Source organism: Elaeis guineensis, chromosome 9, assembly GCF_000442705.2.
Source record: "Elaeis guineensis isolate ETL-2024a chromosome 9, EG11, whole genome shotgun sequence".
NCBI classification, from domain to species: Eukaryota; Viridiplantae; Streptophyta; class Magnoliopsida; order Arecales; family Arecaceae; genus Elaeis; species Elaeis guineensis.
Genome location: NC_026001.2, coordinates 13,907,558 through 13,930,185, shown reverse-complemented (window position 1 = coordinate 13,930,185; position 22,628 = coordinate 13,907,558). Strand labels below are relative to the sequence as shown.

The window sequence follows — 22,628 nt, the reverse complement described above, 5'->3', positions numbered from 1 at the left end:
AATCTTTATCTACCTTGTTTTATTTTATTTATATATATATTTTTTTTGTTCATGTTGGTAGTGTAACTGTAGAAATTAGCTGTTTTTAAACTGTGTTGCATCCTCTGTCTGCAAGCTTGTTATCTTCCTTGTCATATGTGCACGATATACACCTATACTTCTTTTCTATACGGTTTACTACATTTACAGTGCTACCTGATACTCAAGCTTGTCTTTCTTTCAAAGCTCTCTAAATTTATAAGCCTTAGAATTTCCGTTCGAGGATAGCGTGCAAAAACCAATATTTTTTTTTATGAAAAAAATATTGGTGCTTTACACACTATTCTCGAATTGTCCTCGTGGACAGTTTGGGCACGTGAATGAATTTAATATTGCAACACATGTGCTTGTATATCGCAGAGTTTTGTCGGTATTTTCGATCATGTTCTCTGGATACATAGCACAATTTTAATGCTTGTGTATCTGGAGAACTGCGTCGAAATGCTGCCGAAATTTTTTTGGTATACAAGACATGTATTGCAATATTAAATTCTTACGTTCCTGAATGGAATAGGACCATCACCCTATAGGTAGGAGATATAAGGCGTTAGTCAACTATTATTACATAAAATTGATTGTATAGTTTGCATCATAAATATGTAGGTATGGATCGTGGTTGGATGTCTTTGCGTGATAAGTTCTGTCCCGAGTATATTACGGGTGTGACGACTTTTATGAATGTGGCGTCCAATCATACTAGAGAAGATGGGAAAGCTCGTTGTCCATGTCGTCGATGTAGGAATTTATTTTGGTGTACCTTATCGGACATTCAGAATCATTTATACGAACACGGTATAGATGTGACTTACAAGAGATGGACTTGTCATGGTGAAGATTTGCCGACTAGCTCGAACATGTTGTCCAGGAGTCCCATAAATCCGTCGTCAGTCGGTGGATCATGCAGTCGTGAAAGACAAACACTTGGTGAAGAAGATAGAGAAATTTTAGAAGATCTTCATCCGGAATTATTTGAAGTAAATGTAGAAGCGAGAGCAGAATAAGTAATTCAGTTTATTTTTTTTTATTATATCATGTAATACTTGAGTTTTGTTGATTACTTACTGATTTAAATTATTTTAATCATTGCAGCATCATGACTGGTCCTGGACGTAGACATTCACGGGATAGGCAGCAGGCTCCGCTTGATGATACACATCCTCACTTTAGCATTTTGCATGATGACTCAGAGGATTTAGATGAGACTCAGTTGCCCGAGTCCACAGAGCCGCCTAGTGCTCAGCCAGAGCTTGCCCAGTCGGAGGCCATGGTACCGCAGCATCATCCCCTTACAGGTACATCTCTATCAATTTATAAACCATATATATTTTTTTGTTATATGCATTTAGTGATACATGATATATGTTCATTTCATCAATTTTTACATGTAGGAACACAGCATCGACGTGCAGTGCGTGGTCCTAGTAGGGGTCTTGTTTTGGAAAAATATGTGCATACACACAATGAAAAACCGAAGGTACATATATTTCGAGATCATCCGGTTGGCACAGAGGCCAGTATCGTCGCAAATGAGATCAGTTTGTATATGTGGAATCATTTTCCGTGGGCTGCTGAAAGTTTCAAGCATGTAGCTCCTCGATACCGTGATGCTCTAGTCTCTCACATCAGGGTAAGAATTAAATTTGGATGTCTTGCATATCATTACATGATCCATATTATTTTTGGTTATATAAATAAATTTTTTATTATATGAATAATTTCATGTATTTGCCTTTTGGTATGATTACTGTGTAGGATAATATTGACTTCGAGGATTGCACTGACGAAGAAGTGACGGCATGTATTCTCAAAATGGCTGCAAATAGATACAGAGATCGGCGATGTAGGCTTCATAAATACTGCAATGAGCTGCAGGCGAAGGGGATTGATCCTGTGACCCAGCCATACAGAAATTGGGCTGGGTCTAGTGACGATTGGCGGTGGTTATGTGAGCATTTTGGAACTGAGGCATTTCAGGTATGTCTAGTGTTCCAAGTTTTTTAATTATGTTATGTCCTTTATTGGTTATAATTGTATGTATTTTGTAGCGACGATCAGAGGCGAATAAGGTGAATAGGAGCAAGATTGATTCTATTCACACGCAAGGAAGTGCCTCTTTTGCACAGGGAATGAAGAGGATGGTATGTAACTACATTTGCAATCATACTTTGTAACTTTTTATTAAATATTTACATTATTTTGATATCTTTTTTTTCTTTTTTTTTGTTTGAACAGGGACTATCCGGAGTCGACGCCTATGCTAAATTCTATCAAAACAAGAGTGGCGAGTTCGTGACCGAGGAGGCGAGGCAGCGTCATGTAAATATCATTACTCTACATTTTGAATACTTTTAAAGAGTTTGAAAAAAATTTATGATTTTATTTTGTTTATTGTGAAGGAAAAAATATTAGAATTGAGAGAGCAGGCGACGAGGGAGGTGGGATCTGATGGTGATACTGGATCGCAGCAGGTTTGTTTGATGACAGATGATACGATTTTGGATACCGTCCTCGGGCGGCAGCTAGGATCTGGTCATAGCATGCGGTCCAAAAAATCACGCAGTTCGTCATCCGGCCGGTCTGATGATACATCGGTGCCAGAGGCAGTTAGGACATCCATGAGCATGATGCAAGATCAGATTAGTTACTGGATGAATCGTAGTCAGACGCTCGAGAGGATCGTAGCTGCGGTGGCGGGACGGCTCGGTATTGATGCTTCTGAGTTAGCACCTCTACAGCCACATGATGCCGCCTCTGCACCACCATCGCGACACGTATCGGGTCAGGGATCGACGCCTGGAGGAGGGAACGAGGCCAATGAGTCAGATCATACTTAGTTTGTACTTATTTTAAATTTAAAATGGTGTATGGACTTATATTTTTGTATATGACAAAGATGGTTATGAAACTTTTTGTTATTTGAAATTGGTCTTTTGACTTAGAATATTTTTATTGTGTTAACATATTGTTTATTTAAAATATGGTTGATCAGATAATTTGTATTTGAGCAGGTTTTTTTGAAAAATTAATAAAAATTTTATTTTTTATCCAAAATTTATTTTAGCGACGAAATATTAATTTCGTCGCAAAAAAATTTGTGAACCCAAAAAATAAAACATTTATTATTCATTGCGACGAAATTTTTTATTTCGTTGCTATTTTTGCGACGAAAGTCTTAGTTTCGTCGCTAAAAATTATAACTTTTGCGACGAAATTTTTATTTCGTCGCAATTATGCCAGAGAATATTTTTATTTCGTCGTCCTTATAGCGACGAAATTATTATTTCGTCGCCATTATAGCGACGAAATTTTTTTTTTCGTCGCAACTTTTGCGACGAAATTATTTCGTTGCTATTTTAGCGACGAAAAAAAATTTCGTCGCTAAAAATTTAAACTTTTTGCGACGCAATTTTTATTTCGTTGCAATTTTAGCGATGAAATTATTATTTCGTCGCCATTATAGCGACGAAATTATTATTTCGTCGCCATTATAGCGACGAAAATTTTTATTTTCGTCGTCATTTTAGCGACGAAAATTTTATTTCGTTGCTATTATAGCGACGAAATTTTTTTTCGTCGCTATAATGGCGACGAAAATTTTTTTTTGTCGCAATTTTTGCGACGAACTTTTTGCGACAAAATATTTTGCGACGAAATCCGTCGCTAAGTTTTGCGACGAAACTAATTTTCGTCGCAAAAAATAAGAAAAAAAATTTTTTAATCAAAATATTTAGCGACGAAATTTTTTTTCGTTGCAATTTTAGCGACGAAAATTTAAGCTCTTGCGACAAAATATTTTCGTCGCTAATACAGTACATAACTTCGTCGTCTGGGTTTACTATTTTTTGCGACGAAATAAAATATTTTCGTCGCTAAGATCTTTTGCTACGAGGCTTTCTCTACAAATTTTTAGCGACGATATATTTCGTTGCAAATACTATTAGCGACGAAAATAAGATTTTTAGCGACGAAAAAATTTCGTCGCAAAAAATCAAATTTTTTGTAGTGGTACTCATTCTTTTAGAACAATGCAATAAAATGCCCCAGAAGGTATGGCCTTCAGTTTCCAAAGCAGACTACTTTTGGGATAAGCTGGTTTTAGCTGCTATGATACCTTTCTTGTTGTACGGTGCCATATGATCATATTTGATGATGTGGATGAAATTATTCTGGATAATATTTGGTGGTCAAAAGACAATTGAATAAACAACATATAGTAACAGTCCTCCAGAACCTATTTCCTTTGTTGCCCAGTGTTTTAGCCTCCTGCAGATAGTCGCATCCAACTGCGCCCACCTGGTGGAATGCATGCCATGGAAGACCAAAAGGCACGAGAATGAAGCATGCCTGAAAGGAAAGCAAAGCAAGACAGAAAAAAGTGGCATCATCCCAGCAACCAAGATGAAGGTGTAGCAGTTTGTATATGTTATAGATTACTCAATCATTATTAGTGATAGCAAAAAAAAAAAAAAATGTTATGGCAGGCAAAACAATACAAAGAAAAGTAGAACTACTAAAATTTACAATGGCTGGGAAGGCATCCGAAGGAAAATATTTGGCATGCATGAGGTTTGCTTCCATCTGTAACTCTCCAAAATAATTACGATAGATTAGTCAGATCTTCAAGTCGTATGAGTTACAATAGCAAGAATTAGTTTCAGTTTATTTGGAGACTTAAAAAACCCATTTTTTAAGCTTATATAAGATAATAGTCACCTCATCATGGTATTTTTTGACAAATTGCTCTGGCCTCCTGTTGGCAACTATCAAGTTTTCTTTGTGCGCATACCTTGATACCCTTCATTTTGCACTCCAAACTTTTGCGGTTATTTCTCTTCTTTACTCTATGATGGGCATATGCAAGTGGCACTTCATCCTCCATGATGACCAAATTTCAGACAAGTTTTAGTATCACTGCATGCATGATTACATGACTTCTCCTATATCTGAAACAGCAATAACAGTGATATCCAAGTAACAATCTTCATAATAATTCCTCGAAATTATATATTAAAAAGGTCATACAGAGGCAAGGAAAAGAGATGAAATGGAAACCCCAGATAATAAACTGCAGAAACACACACTCCACAAACATCTGATGCTTGTTTTCTTCTCTCTCTCTCTCTCTCAAAAAAAAAAAAAAGCCGTTACTAATGCATGCAAACATATATACACACATACATGTGTATATATATATTAACGACCTCAAGGAAGCCACTATTCTAAAAGACCAGCTCGGTTGAAGCACTGTTTTCATAGTTGCTTTTTGAACAACAACACCTCTCCGAAAGATAAAAGCACAAGAAAAGCATGTGAATATTAGCACCTATTTACAAATTGTAAATGAGCTAAATTTTTTGTAGGAGGCCTACATGCATATTATGTTACATAACTGAAATGGTAGCTTGATAAGATATTGACCAAGTCATGAAGATTGGGTTGAAAGGGGGAAGGGAGAGGGGAGGGTGTGGAAGTGGGAGACAATGCTTTCACTGCAATACCAGTGCTTCTTACAAATATGAAACTATAATAACCGTATGCTCAGTCCTTTTTGCTGTATGAGAGCAATGGTACTGGCTCTAGTAAATCTGTTCTTGATGTTGATGTAAATAAAGGAAAGGTGGAGCTGATCCATAGGTCAAATTAGGTCCACAATTTAAACCTATTTCTGAAATCATGCTGAGCATGAATTGAGAAGATTTGAACTGACCGAACATGCATAAGAAAATATTTTTCAAAAAAGTCAGGTCTACTCCATAAATGTTAATTCAGCCCAAGTCCAACTTAGTAGTCAATCAAATTCACAAAGAGCTCATTAAGTAGATGGATCGACTTTGGTTCAAAACTCAAGAGTCCAGACCCTATCTACTAATTCAAACTTCTTTTAACATACATCTATTCTTTCATTTAAACAAGCATTATACTTCTCTTTCTTGGCCTAGTAGTACAAATATAATTATACAAGCCCCTATGCGTATCAAGCCTTCTGTAAACACCACCATCTAACTAGAATGTCCATTGCTTACTGGCACAGCTGCTATGATTCTTCTAATGTACTCATTTTCAATCATCTCCTTCCTAATTTGACAAGTAGCTCAACATTTTATCTTTATAATGCTGGATTACATGTCTACTTGCCACATAATTTGGTTCAGCATCCATACAAAACTATCCGATCCTTCTACTATATTACAAACAATATTCATAAATATTGAAGTTGTGTGGAGGTCACACACACTACAGCAAAAGGGGGGGTTGCCGACCATTTTTTGCCGACGCTTTTTGGAAGCGTCGGCAAGTTGCGCTGACCTGCCGACGCTTTTAAAAAGCATCGTGATTCAACGATGCTTAAAAGCGTCGTAAAATTTTATTATTTTCAACGCCGACGCTTATAGCAAAAGCGTCGTTAAATACAGGAAATGCTGACGCTTTTTTGCATCATTATTTAACGACGCTAAAAAGCGTCGTTAGATTCGATTAACACTCCCATTCTCCCATGCCCTAATCTATCTGCCGCCGCCCCCTCCCACCCATTCCTCCATCTCCATCTCCGCCGATTCTTTGCCGCTAGCGCCGCACCCGCCGTCCATGCCGCACCGCCGTCCGCCGCTCCCCTCTGCTGCCGCGTCCGTCCACGCCACACTCGCTGTCACTGCCGTCGTCGTCACTGTTCGCCCAATCTCTCACTTCTTTGTCTCGTCTGGCGCCAACCTCGGCCTCTACATCTTTGTTATCATTCTCCCCTTCATTGGTACTCCCCTTCTTTTTCTTTTCTTCTTTTCTTAATTTCTTGAAATTTGTAGAATCATATGGGTTTATAGATTTTTTTTTCTCGATTTTCTTGAAAATTTCTGGCATATACCTGGAGGATATCTATCTTATTTTTGTTCCAGTGTTATGCCCTCTGTATTACTACCATCAGACGCACCCGGTGAATTATCCACTTGGAATTTTTACAGTATCTACATTCACCCGGCTTGTTCCTCAGTCGGGTGAATGAATACGATTCAATCAGCAAGCAAAGACATGCATGGTTTGGATCCTATTGATTTGAAATCAATTTTCAAATTAAAATAATTTGAATTAATTTTTTAAAATTAAAATTAAAATCAAACTGACTATATATAAAAATCTATTTCGATCGAATCAAAAAAATCAGTTCGATTTAATTTGATTTTATCGGATTGTAGACTATTGAACTTCTGTCAAATAAAATTTTTAATATTCATCAAAATAATAAATGGACTTTTTACATTCATCAAAACGGCAAATGTGGAAGAATTCTTTATATGGACATACAATAAGTAATTTATTAAAGACGTGTTTCTAACATTCATCAAGACAGTAAAATGCAGACAATATAAAAGTAATATACTTCCAAGCAACAACTATGAAAATTGGCCTAGATTGAACTAAAGTAGCATCCTCTCCAATCTAGAGGTGGATAAATGATCAGAATATTATGGTAAATCAGAATTTAGCTGAATGCATATAAAATTTGGTGTGAGTGTACTAAATAGAGCATGGCCGGTTTATTTATAGTTAATAGACTGTTAAACAGGATGAGATGAACTAATAACACTCAATTAGAAAGCAAGAAACGGGAATATGTGACTACATTTAAAGGATATTTTGAGAAAAACTTGGACAATTTGTCGTCCATAATAATGATTGGTAAAGAATTATCCATCAGCCTTGCACCATTTACAATGTTTTAAAACCAAATAATCAAAATCAATCAACTTCAATATAAATAATAGTATAATAATAACCTGACAGTGATCACATTTTCAATGTTACATCAACATCGCCCAACAAAATAAATAGATTAAGAGAATCAAAAAAGAAAAAAAAAACATCCAATTGTTTAGCCGAACGCATGGTTGGTAGACCATACTAACTGTAGCAATTGAACTAGAACTAATTCTTTTCTTTTCTATATGTTTTCAATAAGAAACTTTTACCTGATGCCATTCTTTAGCTGAAAGCATAGTTGGTAGATTATACTAACTGTAGCAATTGAACTAGAAGGATGTTACCTTATCTTATTATCCCTATGGAGTGGAAAATGCTTACAACTTTATAAGCATAATGAATATTTCAAGGCTAAATTAGAAGGATGTTTTGGACAGAGAGAGGGGTTTTATATGGTGTAAAATTTGTGATTCAACAAAGACAGGAGCCATGATCTAGTGACACCTAGAGTATCAATCAATTTATATGATGAAAAATCCTCCTCGAGCCAAAGCCAGCAACTGATGCCAGCATAAGGGGAGATCTCCTAGAAGAAATAGATCAAATTTATGGGAATACTGATAGATATTAAGAAGAAATGGTGCAGAAAATTAGGGTTTTGAATGAATCAATTAATGTTCCTTAGGACTGCCACAGAGAAGAGGTTTAGTACTCCTCACCTGCTCTCTTTGGGAGGTCTCTCCATTTGCCTTCGCCATGGGCTTTTATGTAATCGGCGAGGATCTTATCCTCCTGAGCAGACCATGATCCTCGATTGAGTCCCACCTTGGAGCAACAAAGTCCAAGCATATTCTCAAGCCTCCTCGGATTGTGCTTGTTTCACTCTAAAAGATGATACAACCATAAGGAGTTTGTGATTAACCTTGTACATAGCAGAATCCCTAGCATTTCTACTCCAAGCATGGGCAATGACATCCCTTGTCGGAGGATACTCCCTTGGAAAAATCTCAAAAGATAAATGTTTAGAACATCTATGCCTACCAGAGTCAAGATGAAGCAACAAGGGGGCATTGAAGGCATTGTGATCAATATGGGACCCCATAGTATTAGAAAAGAATTGTAACCAACTAGAGTTATTTAAAGCATGGTCAAGCTGGCCCTGACCTAGCAAGCCCTGGGTGATTGCAACACCAAGGGGGACCAAAGAAGCCAAGTTCATGAAACTCTTGATCAGCCACAAAATTATGAAATTGATGCACTTTCCAAGAGATTTTGAAGTCCCTACCACCCTGTCATCATGCATGGAGAGAACAACATTAAAACCACCTATTATAAGAGAAGGAATGTTGAGAAAAATTACTTTACCAAGCTCTCTCCACAATATTTGATACTAAATTGACCTCTTTTTCCATGCCACAATTATTCCACTGAGAAATAGGGGTGGCAATCAGATCGAGCCCGATCATAAACGGATTGGATCAAAAATGGGCTGGGTTAGAAATGTCTAAATCTAAATCTGATCAGTTGATTAAATATGTCAGATTTTGAAATCTGAGCCAACCCCATTTAATAAACAAGTTAGTTGATCCAACTCATTTAATCTATTTATTAAATGAGTAACTTGTTTATATAACCAACCTAAGCTGTTTTATCTGTTTAAAAAATAGTTGGATTTATAACTATCGGAGCTATTAACCCAACCCAAAATTGAATCTGTTTAACCCGTTACACACATCAACAAAACAACATCCAAATGAAACATTAATGTACATATTCTATTGCATACATACATCGAACCATAGACCTGTCTTTTGATTAATGTACATATTCTATTGTATCTGTATATTTATTTATTTTCTTACGGATAAAAGAATTATGTACATTGATCAATTGATTATCCAGTATGGACAGTTTAAAAAATGTCAGTAATTCTATAGGTCATTACAATAATCAAATGATATGCTGAAGGTTTGAAAAAAATTTCGGACGATATTTTTTTTTTGTTCTCTCTATACGGGAGAACTAAGAAAAAATACTGTCGAAAATTTTTTCGGCTCTTGTTGCATATCATTTGATTACTGTAATTGACCTATAGAATTAATGCATTTTCTGAATGGGATATGACCTTCTTTACCTATTAGTTGATGATAGCAAGCATTTACTATGTAAACCATATCATATCCAGATGTATTTTTGAGTCTTCAAGTTATATAATGAACTACAATAGCTGTTATTTTTTTAAATTTTATAAAATAACTGATATTTTTTACTCATTGCATTAATATAGATTGTATAATTTTTCTTATTTTTAGATAAGTTGCAAGTTCGATCATTTTTATCCTACAATGGACAAAAGTTGGATAAATAAACCAAGAAATAGTAAAAAATATTTAGATGGAGTTCATGACTTCATTAAATTTGGTATGGAGAAAAATAGTTTGAATGAAAGATTTTATGTCTATGTCGGAAATGTGTAAATAGTTCTTCTTTAGATTCATAAATTGTTGAAGAACATTTAGTATGGAATAGTTTTTTAAGAGGTTATACTGACTGAATTTTTCATGGAGAATCTATGTTGCCATCATCATGTAACTAACCCCTAACTCATTTTGGATCCACTAGCCTACAAGATAATTCTGCAAGAGATGATGATATAAGGGGTTTGATCACAGATGCTTTTGGACTTGGTGTTCAAAATTTAAGAGAATCCAGTAGTATACAAGAAACAGTTGGAATGTTTGATGGATGTACGCATACGGAACGTATGCATGTTGAGGAGCTTATACATACATCTAATGATGAGACAGCTCGTTATCACACCTTAATGAAAAATGCAGATGAAGAATTATATTCGAGTTGTATAAAATTTTTTAAGATTTCTTTTCTTGTACATTTATTCCATTTAAAATATTTGAATGGATGGTCTGGAAAGAGTTTTACCATGCTGCTCAAGTTATTAAAGGATGCATTTTCAGAAAGCACTCGTTTACCACCATTGTATTATGAAACCAAGAAAGTAGTAAAGGAATTGGATCTTGGATACGAAAAGATTTATAGTTGTCCGAAAGATTGTATGTTATATCGGGGTGAAAATGCTAATCAAGAGTCATACAATGTATGTGGATCTTCAAGATGGATAACACAAAAAGAAGATCGAGACGATGTACTGAATGAATTGGATGCAATGCGGAGTAAAAAGAAACCGACGAAGGTATTGCGTTACTTTCCTCTTATACCTAGATTGAAAAGGATTTATGCATCATCAAAAATAGCTTCATCAATGAGATGGCATGACGAAGGATGTACAAAGGATGGAATGTTGAGACATCCAGCAGATAGTCTTCAATGGAAAGTATTTGATGATAGGCATCCTGATTTTGCCTCTGATGTTCGCAGTGTTAGGTTTGGCTTAGCTTTTGATGGCTTCAATCTATTTCGGACCCTGAGTTCTACCTACAGCACTTGGCCAGTCATTTTGATACCTTACAATTTGCCATCGTGGATGTGCATGAAACAATCATCACTTATCTTGTCAATGGTTATTCTAGGAGATAAGGATCCAGGCAATAATATTGATATTTTCCTACAGCTTTTAATAGAGGAATTGAAACAGTTGTGGGAGGGTATTGATGCATTTGACGCTTCCAACGGTCAAACATTTAAACTACGGACAGCTTTGTTATGGACTATTAATGATTTTCCAGCATATGCCAATTTATCTGGCTGGAGTACAAAGGGACGGATCGCATGTCCTTGTTGTGGAGATTCAACACATTCAATTTGGTTAAAACATGGAGGTAAATTTTGTTACATGGGACATCGTCGATGGTTGGAAGCAAATTATCTATTTCGATTTCAGAAAGATTTATTTGATGGTACTATAGAATTGGGATGTGCCCCTATTCCACCTTCTGAAACTGATGTTCATAGACAAATGGATGTCATCAATTACAACTATAGTAAGCACTCAAAGTCCTCTAAAAAAAGAGGTAGGGATGATGTTGAAAGCTCAATGCACGAAGGGTTACCAGAGGAAGTCAGTATCAGTACTATAGATGCAGAGGTGTTTCAAGATCCAGACAATTATTTCGAAGATGAAAATGAAGAAGACACACAGATAGCATCTACACAACAGCCCAGTAAATATTTATGAAAAAAATGAAGTATCTTTTTTGACTTACCTTATTGGAAACATAATCTTATTCGGCACAATCTTGATGTCATGCATATAGAGAAGAATGTTTGTGATAATTTACTTGGAACATTTTTAAACCTTGATGGAAAGAGCAAAGATAATATGAAGGTGCGTCTTGATTTAAAAGAAATGGGTATCTGACAGGAGCTTCATCCTAAAATGCTTGCTAATGATAGAATTTATGTATCTCCTGCATGTTACACAATGTTTGCTCAAGAAAAAGATAATTTTTTGGGAGTTTTGAAAAGTATCAAGGTACCTGATGGATATGCATTAAATATTTCATGATGTGTACATCTAAAGGAACAAAAACTTTCAAATCTTAAAAGTCATGATGGTCACATATTGATGTAAGATATCTTTCCAATAGCTTTAAGATCGTCATTGCCGAAACAAGTTGTTGCAATTATACTTCGATTATCATCATTCTTTAAGACATTATGTTCCAAAGTTATTGATCTTCGAAAACTTGATCAGTTAGAATTCGATATTGCAATTACACTTTGCTAGATGAAAAAGATTTTTCTTTCTGGATTTTTCACTATTATGGTACATCTGCTCATTCACCTAGCTTCAGAAGTTAAAGTTGGTGGACCGGTACATTATAGATGGATGTATCCTATTGAGAGGTCTTATTGCAAATCTTAAATCTTTTGATAATTTTATTAGAAACAACAGCATACTGATATTTTAATAAATATTTAATTCTTCAAGGTATCTTGTGCGTCTTAAAGATTATGTGCGAAATAGAGCCTATCCCGAGGGCTCGATTACTGAAGGATATATTGCGGATGAATGTTTGACATTTTGTTCAAGATATTTTCAAGGTGTAGAGACTATTTTTAGTCGACCTCAATGGCATAATGACTTTGTGGAGAATGCAGAACTGTATAAGTTCTCAACTGCTGAAAAATTCTTGAGAAGAGCTGAAAGTATTGTACTTGATCAAAAATCCTTAGCACAAGCACATCGTTATGTGTTACTTCATAGTGACATAATATCTGACCAACGCAGGTTAGTATATTTAAGGCATGACATCAAGATTTAAATTTTATATTTAATATAATATTCTAAATGATATATTTATATTTTATGTAGTGAATTTTTAATTTATCAGAGACGAACCAATCATAACATTCATCCTAATGCAAGGATTGAACAGCGATGGTTGGTCGAGTTATTTTCTATGTGGCTTTCGAATCAGATGTGATTTATATTTAATTGTGGGATACATTAATTTTTGATATATATTTAATATCAGATAACTCAACAGCACTTCATATCATTTTTTTTAGGTATCAAAGATGATGGAGAGAAATAATTCAGATGAACTAATAGCTCTTGCTCGAGGACCTAACAAGATTGTGAATAGATATAACGGTTTCATAATTAATTGCTTTAAATTTCATACTAGAGAACGGGAGAAATTTAGAAAAACACAGAATAGCGGTGTTATGGTGGAAGCGGATGGAAAATCTTATTATGGTGCACTTAAAGATATCTATGAGTTGGATTATTATGAAAAATTTAAAGTAGTATTGTTTAGATGTGATTGGGTAGACATAAACTCACCAAGAGGTTTGAAACAAGATACAAATGGATTTACACTTGTAAATTTTTCAAGGTTGATACACACTGGTGTGTTATTGAAGGATGATCCATTCATTTTTTCATCTCAAGCTCGTCAGGTATTTTATGTACAAGACGCAAAAGATAAAGATTGATTTACTGTCATCAAAACAAAACCTATAGACTTATATGATATGAAAATCAAGTGGAGGATGATGACGATGACACTTATACACAATGTATGCCCTACAATTTTGTGCCAGCTGATGATTTAAATGCTACGACAACGTTGGTTAGGACAGAATTTAAAGGAAACACTACTGCTTGATTATTACTGGTAATAATTATTTATGATGTATATAATTTACATTAATTATTGTATTATTTTACTCCCTATATTAACTGATTCTACCTTTTATTTATATAAATGCTAGGTGACATCATGCGTCGCAAGGGACGATATGTTGGTGTGCAGTTTCAGTTTTCACAGACAGAGGCCGGTACGTCTTCTTCAACACAACAGTCTGAGGCCAGTTCAGCTGCACAGCATTTCGAGCCCTGTCCTTCTTCATCATCAGCGCAGCATGATCCTCTTGTTTATCAGCCAGATGATGAGATACATGTGCAGGGTATATATTGTCTTTCATGTAATTTTATTTTTATTTTATTTTATGTATATTTATGATATTATTACTTTTATGTATTTTTTGCAGATGGATCCGGGAGAGTACGCCCAGACGCGGACCCACAGTAGTACAAGATGTGTAGCAGATGCGTGAGGGCGAGAGAATTGTTGTGGAGTGCAATCAGCTAGGTCAGCCAATTAAGAAAGCTGCCTGCTTATTGACTTTATTTTTGGGGACTGTTGCTCGGAGGCCTCAGCTATGTCCGTTGGGCTATGCAAAATGGAATGACATGCTTCCAACGTACAAAGTTGAGCTCCTCCGAGTTATAGAGGTAATGAATTGATGTTCATACTGTATATTAATTGTTAATCACTTATATAATTTATTTCATTTAACTTTTTTTTTATAGAGCAAGTTTGTTCTCCCTCCATCCACTCATGATTTTGTAATGAAGTCTCTCAACCGCAAATGGAAAGAATATAGAGCACAATTGAAGAGGAACTATATGAGACAGGGTATGACAGAGGAGGAGGTTGCTAGAAATTGTCCTCCTGATGTACCCGCTCATCAGTGGATGGAGTTGGTTTATTATTGGTTCTCCGAGAGGGCACAGGTATATTATCTACTCATTATCTTTTCTTTTAATATTTTATAAAAATATTGATTTATATTGTATATCATATATTATACATATAACAAGTTCTTTACTTTATTTTACAGACTTATTCTGCTATTGGTAGAGCTGCACGAGCAGCTCAGTCTGTTCCTCATACATCGGGATCGAAGAGTTATGCACGATTCCGACAGGAGTTTGTATGTTCCTTAAACTTTCATAATTAATTTTAATTTTTATATTAAAATATTTATATAACTAATATCATTATGTATCATGGACCATGTCTGTATCATGATACTAATATATTTTTTTAAATTATTATAACTGTTTGCTTAAAATTAAAATTATTTGTGTAGGTGGATGAGCATGGGAGGGAACCCGGTAAAGTGGAGTTTTACTGGATGACTCATACTCATCAGAATGGTACTTTTGTTCGAGATGAGTCGAGAGATTTATATGTACGGTATTATTAATATTCTATTTTTTACAATAATTTTAATTTAATTTTGTTAGCTATTAATGTATAACTCTTATTTTCAAAATAAATACAGGAGAGGGCTACATCTCTCATTGCGGAGCGTGACGATGAGTCCGCAGCATCTACGCAGCAGAGCCGTATCGAGGCCGAGGTATTCACAGAGTTGATGAAACCAGAGCGCTACGGTCGAGTGAGGGGTTATGGAGTAGGAGTCACCCCCACTCAGTTATCTGAGGTTAGTAGATATACGCAGCATGCTGCAGCAGATGCTCAGGATTAACGCGTCCGCAGACTCGAGACAGAGATACAGGAGATTAGACAAAGTCGTGCCACTGAGATGGAGGAGATACGACAGAGCCGTGCCGAGATACAGGCCATGAGGGGACAGATTGATCGGCTTACATCTTTATTAGAGATGTATGGCCCATCTCAGGTAAACATATATTATTAAATATATATTTTTATATTAATTTAATGATCTATATATTTTTATTTATAGATATGCAAATCATGCTTTTGATATGTTTCTTGTAGGCTCCTGGCACATCAAGCACCCGTTGAGACAGCGGCACGTCACGTGGAGACAGCGACGACCATCCGCTGCAGATTGATATTATTTTATTTTTATTGTATTCTTATATTTATTTATATTATTCTTGATTGTAATGGACGATTAGTACTTTATTTTTATTTATATAAAATAATATCTTTTGGTTTGGTTAAATTTGCTATTGAAGTTTGCTTTTGGTGTGAATGGTGGTGATTGTACAGGTTTATGTTTGAATAATTGATATAATTTTGTATAGGAATGTATGTATTTTTTTTTTTGTATATAAAACCTGTATATTTTTTTTTCAATTAAAAAATTTAACGACGCTTATAAGCATCGTTAATACACTGTTTAACGATGCTTATAAGCGTCGCTAATGACTTAATTGCCGACACTTCGAAAAGCACCTTGGTAGAGTGGAAGACGCGTTGTCATTAACGATGCTAAAAAGTACCGTTAAAATTTAATTTTACGATATTTTAAAGCGTCGTTAGAAAATATTGCGATGCTTTTAAAAAACGTCGGCGCTTTTCGTCTCCACTCTTACATAGGCGACGCTTTCGCGACGCTTTTTGAAGCGCCGTAAAGCTTATTGATGACGCTTATTAGCGTCGTAAAATACCTTTTATAGCGTCATCTTTTACCATTTTCACTGTAGTGATACACAGCCTAGATGCACCTCTGGACACATTTAACCAATTAATAATCAATTAACAGTGAAATTTTTATTCAGAAAATGATTATCTTTGTAAAGCTCATTTATGTCTCTTTATCATCCATACCTATGGAACTACTACTTTACAGTATGTTCTCAACTAACAATCAATGCAACTCAGACCCAACCTTGACATCCTTCCACTCCATTTGAACAAGCAATCAGTTAACTCATCAACCAAGATTTCTCTCATTGAAGTGATTAGCTAATGGTTTTACATCAAACCTCCATGGTATAGTGCCAATTCCAAGGTAATTAACTTCTGTTGCGGCCAATTCTCCCGTCGCTCGATCGCCGAGGTCGCGCACCTGTAAGAGAAATCCTCACAAATCGAAGATGCCTCCGATGGGAACCCTCCGACGGTCAAGTCAGAGAGGAGACTAAGCAACAGTGAAAAATCAGAGGCTCAGCTCGAGAGGGCTAGAGAAAGCTGGGGAGCTGGAGGGAGCGTCAGAGAGCTTACCAAGATTGTTGCCTTACCTCCTTTTATAGTAGAATGCGGCGTGGTCCCGCCATTAATGGTGCAAACAACTGAAGAGTTGTCAAATCGTCGGGGGCTGTCAAATCACCGTGGACTATCAAATCGCCGCGGGTTATCAGAATCAACCCATGTCTTTGGCAGGACAATGCTCCAAGACGGTCACACAGCACGTCCTTGACAGGACAGCAGCCCATAGCGGTCGTACGGTATTTGGGAGGGCTGGCCGACCATACGTCGGTATTCGGCTACCGAGACGTCGGGTGATGACCCAGGGGCACCGTCGGCTGGTCTGGTGCCTTGTTTAAGTCGGACGACAGCTGCCACCCCCGACAGTGAGTCGGTGATTTGAGCTCGGACGCTTAGCCGGTCGGGAACAGTATGGGTCCGCTCGGCCGACACACTTTCGGTCGGATATTGTTGGCAGCTATTGTCGGCAGTCGTCAGTCGGTCCGGTCGGTAAAGTCGGGCGTCGGTCGGACAGGTCCGAGGGTGAATCGGTGTAGAGGGTCGGTCGATAGAGTCGGACATCGGTCGGACAGGTCCGAGGGTGAGTCGGCGTAGAGGAGTCGGTCGGTATATCCCAACAACTTCCAAGCAGTAAGGAGCCTAACCATGAAACCTAGAAGGCCACCATGTAAGAAAAAACCTAACTACACCCCCCCCCCCCCTCAACAAACTCTAAGTTTGATAAATTCTATAGATTTTAGTTTAAAAATGTATAGATAACATGACCAATTCCACCTTCCGCTGACTTAGTATTTGTTGTATAATCAAGGGTTTAAATAGAACTCCTTTATCTTTGAAACTTCTTTAGACACTTTGCATCCACCCTCTAGTAATTCATAACATATTAATATACTTCCTTACAGAAACAGAAAAATGCAAAATGCATATTCTTCGTACTCATTTATCTTCTAACCAACTGCTGAAACAAGGAAACAAACTTGAGTATCAGCCCTCCTTCCCATATTCTAAGAAATTTTTTTCAGACTCTATTCGGTTGCCCTATTTCAATCTCCACATTTCCTTGTTCGAAATATAAACAAACAGCTTATGGCTAAAGGATGTTACGTTCACTCGTTCAAAGCAAAACCTAGCTCATACTTAAACACTCAAAAACCCCGTTGCAGAAGAAGAACGCAAATAACCTATTTACCTATTCAGCTACAATCAGAAGCATCTCCTAAAACAAGGTACTCAAAATCCGTAGTGTTCTCTCAAAAAAAATACTGTTAGCATCTATCTGTCAGCGAATATTAATCAGACAAAACCCACTGTCCAGAATAGCAAAGCATGTTCATCAGCCATAGCATGCGGTATATCGACAAACAGCACAGAGGCAGAACCACCATATATTACGGTTAAAATTATAGAAATCTAAGAAAAGGAGAAAGAATTCACTGACATTTTTTTAATGCCAATGGGTGAGAATTTCTGAAGTTATTACTGTAACTGCTAGTTGACACCTGAAGGGAGAGGAAAGGCAACTGGAATTGACCGGCTTGGGACCAAAGAAAGAGATCCAAGCTAGTGTCAGACTGTCAGTTCGAACTACGTTTGATATTGGCTATTGATTATTTATCCGATGGCTATGATTTCCATGATAACAAAACCCTACCGGCCCCATCAGATTAACGGTGCCGATTCGATATAACTGCATCGGATGCTGCATAGAAGGAATAGAAGAGAGTAAAGTTGAAAAACTAGCCGTTGCTACTCGTCCCCACTCGGCGCCCTCCTCCAAACGGTCGAATTCCCATCCCCTCAAGCTTCAAATAAGACCGCTGCCCATCCCTTTCCCCTCACAGCACTACTCTCTCTTCCTTCTCTCCCAGCCTTCTCTCACTAATCTCCTCCCAGAGCCGAGACATTTTTTCTCCCCCAAAAGAAGAGATCTCTCCACCCTGTTCCTCTCCCATTCCTCTGAAACCATCTCCTGGGTTCGAATCAGCCATGGGGCTCTCCGTCACGGCCTCGCTGTCCGACGTGTCCCTCGCCCACTACCGCACCCACAAGGTCTTCCTCCTCTGCAACTACGTCCTCCTTGGTGCGTCCTCGAGCTGCATCTTCCTCACCCTCTCCCTCCGCCTCCTCCCCTCGGCCTGCGGCCTCCTCCTCATCCTCCTCCATGCCTTCACCATAGTCGGTGCCATCTCCGGCTGCGCCGCCGCCTCGACTGCGAGCACCTCCAGCAAGTGGTACGGCGCTCACATGGTGGCGACTGTCCTGACGGCCATCTTCCAGGGGTCAGTGGCCGTGCTCGTGTTCTCCAGGACGTCGAGCTTCCTCCTGGATGGGTTGAAGTCCTACGTGAGGGAGGATGATGGGGTGGTGATACTGAGGATGGTTGGGGGACTTGGAGTGGTGATCTTTTGCTTGGAGTGGGTGGTTCTGGCATTGGCCTTTGTGTTGAGGTACTATGCTACGTTGATGGGGAGGGTGGCGGCAATGCCATGAAGAGGAGCGCCAAGGTGCAGCAGGGGGAGGACATGAGCAACTGGCCATGGCCCTTCCAGGTCTAATGGACAGAGAAGGAAAAAGGAGTGCTCTGTTTTGGCTTCGGATGAGAAGTTAAGGAGTTTATTAACTAGATATATTTGTTTTGTTTGGGTGGTGGTGTTCTAGCGTACACTGTGGACACGGATTTTATCATTTTACTTGGCCTTCACTTAGTAATTATTTTATTGTAATTTTTATATTATTTGTCCTAAAGTTTGTGATTTTTTACATAAAGCTTATGCATTCGTGGATTTATTTTTCTTGGAGTTCTTTCTGGCTCAGTAATTCTTTTCCCTTGGGAAATTAGAAGATCTCACAAAGAACAGAGGTGGTGATGGAGGGAAGCAGCTAACTCTTTACACTCCTTCAATTTGGAGACGATTCACACTTTGCTGTGATCTTAAGTGATTGGATGCCATGGAAACAAGTTTAGAAAATAATTAGGAGGAACATGGGGAGTTGGGTAGGACTAAAACTTGGAGGGACTCACCCAGCTTTCTCAAAAGTCGGCATTAAGTTCATGGAGAGGACAATTTCATATTATGAGGAACAACTGCATAAGCTAAGCTTCTCCTAGTATGAGGTTCACTTCTTGGGCGCAACCAAAAGCTAGTTATAGCCTTCCAGAAAAGCAGTCAGAGGAGAATAGAGACTACTTTTAAATTTTGAATGTAAAGTACTTCATCTTAGAGTATCTTTGTTGCGCAAGAGGACAGGAGCTGCATCTTTCACCTGAAAGAAGGATTCGCCTTCCTTTGTGCAAATCCACCATTGAATCACACAATGATCGCTTCGAGATCCATGCAGCAGGTGAGATGGGGTTAGGAGTGCTTTGATATCTGTGCAGGATGCGATCTAATGGTCAATGCCGTGAAGAAGATCAATCACTCTTTGGCATCTCAGATACAACCAAAACGCTGCACAAGATGAGTTCTTAGGCTTATTAAGATTTTGCCCTAAGCCAGCTTGCTGAGCCAGGAAGGCCCATGCACAAATCAATTCCGGTTGCTGATCTGCAACTTAGCAAATTAATCTTAACAATTAACAGACAAGTTCTATTCCCAGTGCACCGTACGTGTCTTGGGAGGTATGCTTCTTAATAATGAATTTTTTGTATAAAGAGGGCGGTAATTTGCAATTAGTGTGAATTCAAAACACATTTTAATTATATGGAAAATGGGTTAGTTTTTTTTTTTCCCCCACTTTTCGCCGCTAAGCCGATGAAAGTTCACTCGAAAGGTAGGTTTTAACAAATCAAAAAGAAAAAAAATGATGACTTACCCCATATTTGAAGTAGAATTCTGAGGTTTTGTGCATGGTTCTTGAGCCACCCGTGCATGAAGAAATGCTGTGACATTTTCTCCATGATAAATGCTTCACAGCACTACTCCCATTCTTGCTCCAGTCCTTGAATGTGATGATTAGTAGGCTAGTACATGAGGCTTGCTTGTCGTCTACGTGATTCTGGCGTCCTACACCAATCACCAATTACACGAAAAAATATCCGCTGCAATGGTGATACCATGTTATATGTATCACAAATCAATAGAAATCCGATATTTTATCGATTCTAATGTATTTTATTGATTCCCGTAAATGATACCCGCTACCCTCTTGTATTTCACTGATCCCGAATATTTTTCCAATTACACTAGGCGTCCGGTGCTCTTAGCTGGGAGTGGAGTGGTGCTTGAAGCAACGCTATTTTTCCACCGGGTGCTTTGTAGATTCTTCCACCTTTTCTCCAGTTAGGTCAACCTTTGTGTAAAAAGGGATACAGAAGGAGTGCACTAGCTAAGAGTGTAGGAGGGCATTTATTAGATGGAGGATCACAATTATCAATATTTCAGCCAATGATCCAATCATAGCTATCATGGACAGTGAGGAAAATTCTTTAAATGAATCCAAATAGAAGCTGTTTGTTTGCTTATAATCCAAAGAATTGCAATAACAGATGATTAATACTACAAATGCTATTATAGCTATTCGATTATTTGATGTAGAAAGAGATATGTTTATGTTATAATTGAGCTAGTAATATTATCTCTTCAGAAATAAACTTTTGAAATTCTATTATAATATAATACCTATCATGTTATTTTGTAATTATGATTAAAAAATATTATTGCTATTAAACTATCATTGGATTAGTATGACAATAATTGCTGTATTATTCATATCAATATAGAATAAAATGATAATATAATTGGATATGTTGATATAATCAAATATAGAATCTACATTATAATAACAAATAGGTGTTATATATTATATTTATTATTATTACAAGGACTCTATGAAGAAGGAGAAAGGGAGTGCAAGAGGATTCATTTGAAAGGCTTTCTCAAACACAGAATCTAGTAATTGGAACTATGTCCAATTTTAGCTAGAGTTTCAATTATAAGTTTTTTGAGGCAATTTTTCTATGACAAGTTTTACATCTTCTGCATTATTAAACTATAGCCAACAGTTGCAATTGCAAGCATCCAAACGTTGTTTTTGTGCACATGTAATTTAACTGCATCAACTACAACTGCATCCTACCAATTAGAGGTGCAATCGAGCTGAGTCGAGACAAGTAGCCAAAATCTAAGCTTGACTTGATTCAAAAATATTCGGATTCGAAATTTGATTTGAGATTGATCGAGCCTTAATAAAACCTAAGTTCAAGCTTCACTTAATAAAAAATAGGTAAAACTCGAGATCAACTCGAATATCAATGAGTCATACTTGAACTCGAGTTCAAATTAAGAATCAAGCTTTAACTTACTAATAATATATATATTAATATATATATATCATAAATAAAATAATATTATTAAAAAATATATAAAAATTTGAATAGACTCATGAACTTTTGAGCTGAATATCTTGCTATTCGATTCTTGATTCGAAAAATTATTCGAGATACTCGAGCTCGAATAATTGTAAGTAGCTTAACTTGTTTGCATTTTTACTACCAATTACAGCTTAATCTAACTTGTATGTCAATGAAGAAGTTGCCAACCAACACCTCTTTTATTCGTGTTGAGGTTAAGTCATGGATCATCCGTTTATGTCTTATAAATGTTCCACATAATAGACATATATTATCTTAGTCTTCGGTTCCAGCATGAACATGAAAAAGATCCAAATTGTTTGCGACCTATTATAGGGGTCTTACCACCT

At 37.1% G+C, this 22,628-nt stretch overlaps 2 protein-coding genes and 1 pseudogene across 2 annotated transcripts; all 3 read left to right on the top strand.

The window, feature by feature from the left end:
* The first annotated feature begins 1,131 nt into the window (after window positions 1-1,131).
* On the top strand, window positions 1,132-2,961 carry LOC140851625 (uncharacterized). The gene is made up of 6 exons (XM_073243554.1): window positions 1,132-1,331; window positions 1,428-1,666; window positions 1,792-2,013; window positions 2,085-2,177; window positions 2,272-2,355; window positions 2,436-2,961. Exons 1-6 carry the CDS (start codon window positions 1,133-1,135, stop codon window positions 2,871-2,873), a joined length of 1,275 nt encoding a protein of 424 aa, XP_073099655.1. The 5' UTR covers window position 1,132; the 3' UTR covers window positions 2,874-2,961.
* Window positions 2,962-10,495: 7,534 nt separating this feature from the next.
* On the top strand, window positions 10,496-12,574 carry LOC140851465 (uncharacterized; annotated as a pseudogene).
* A 6,197-nt stretch (window positions 12,575-18,771) lies between these two features.
* Window positions 18,772-19,498, top strand: LOC105051493 (uncharacterized). The gene is given in 2 exon segments (XM_010931973.4): window positions 18,772-19,380; window positions 19,383-19,498. Coding segments are annotated over 2 exon segments (567 nt in total). The 5' UTR covers window positions 18,772-18,914; the 3' UTR covers window positions 19,484-19,498.
* Window positions 19,499-22,628: the final 3,130 nt, after the last annotated feature.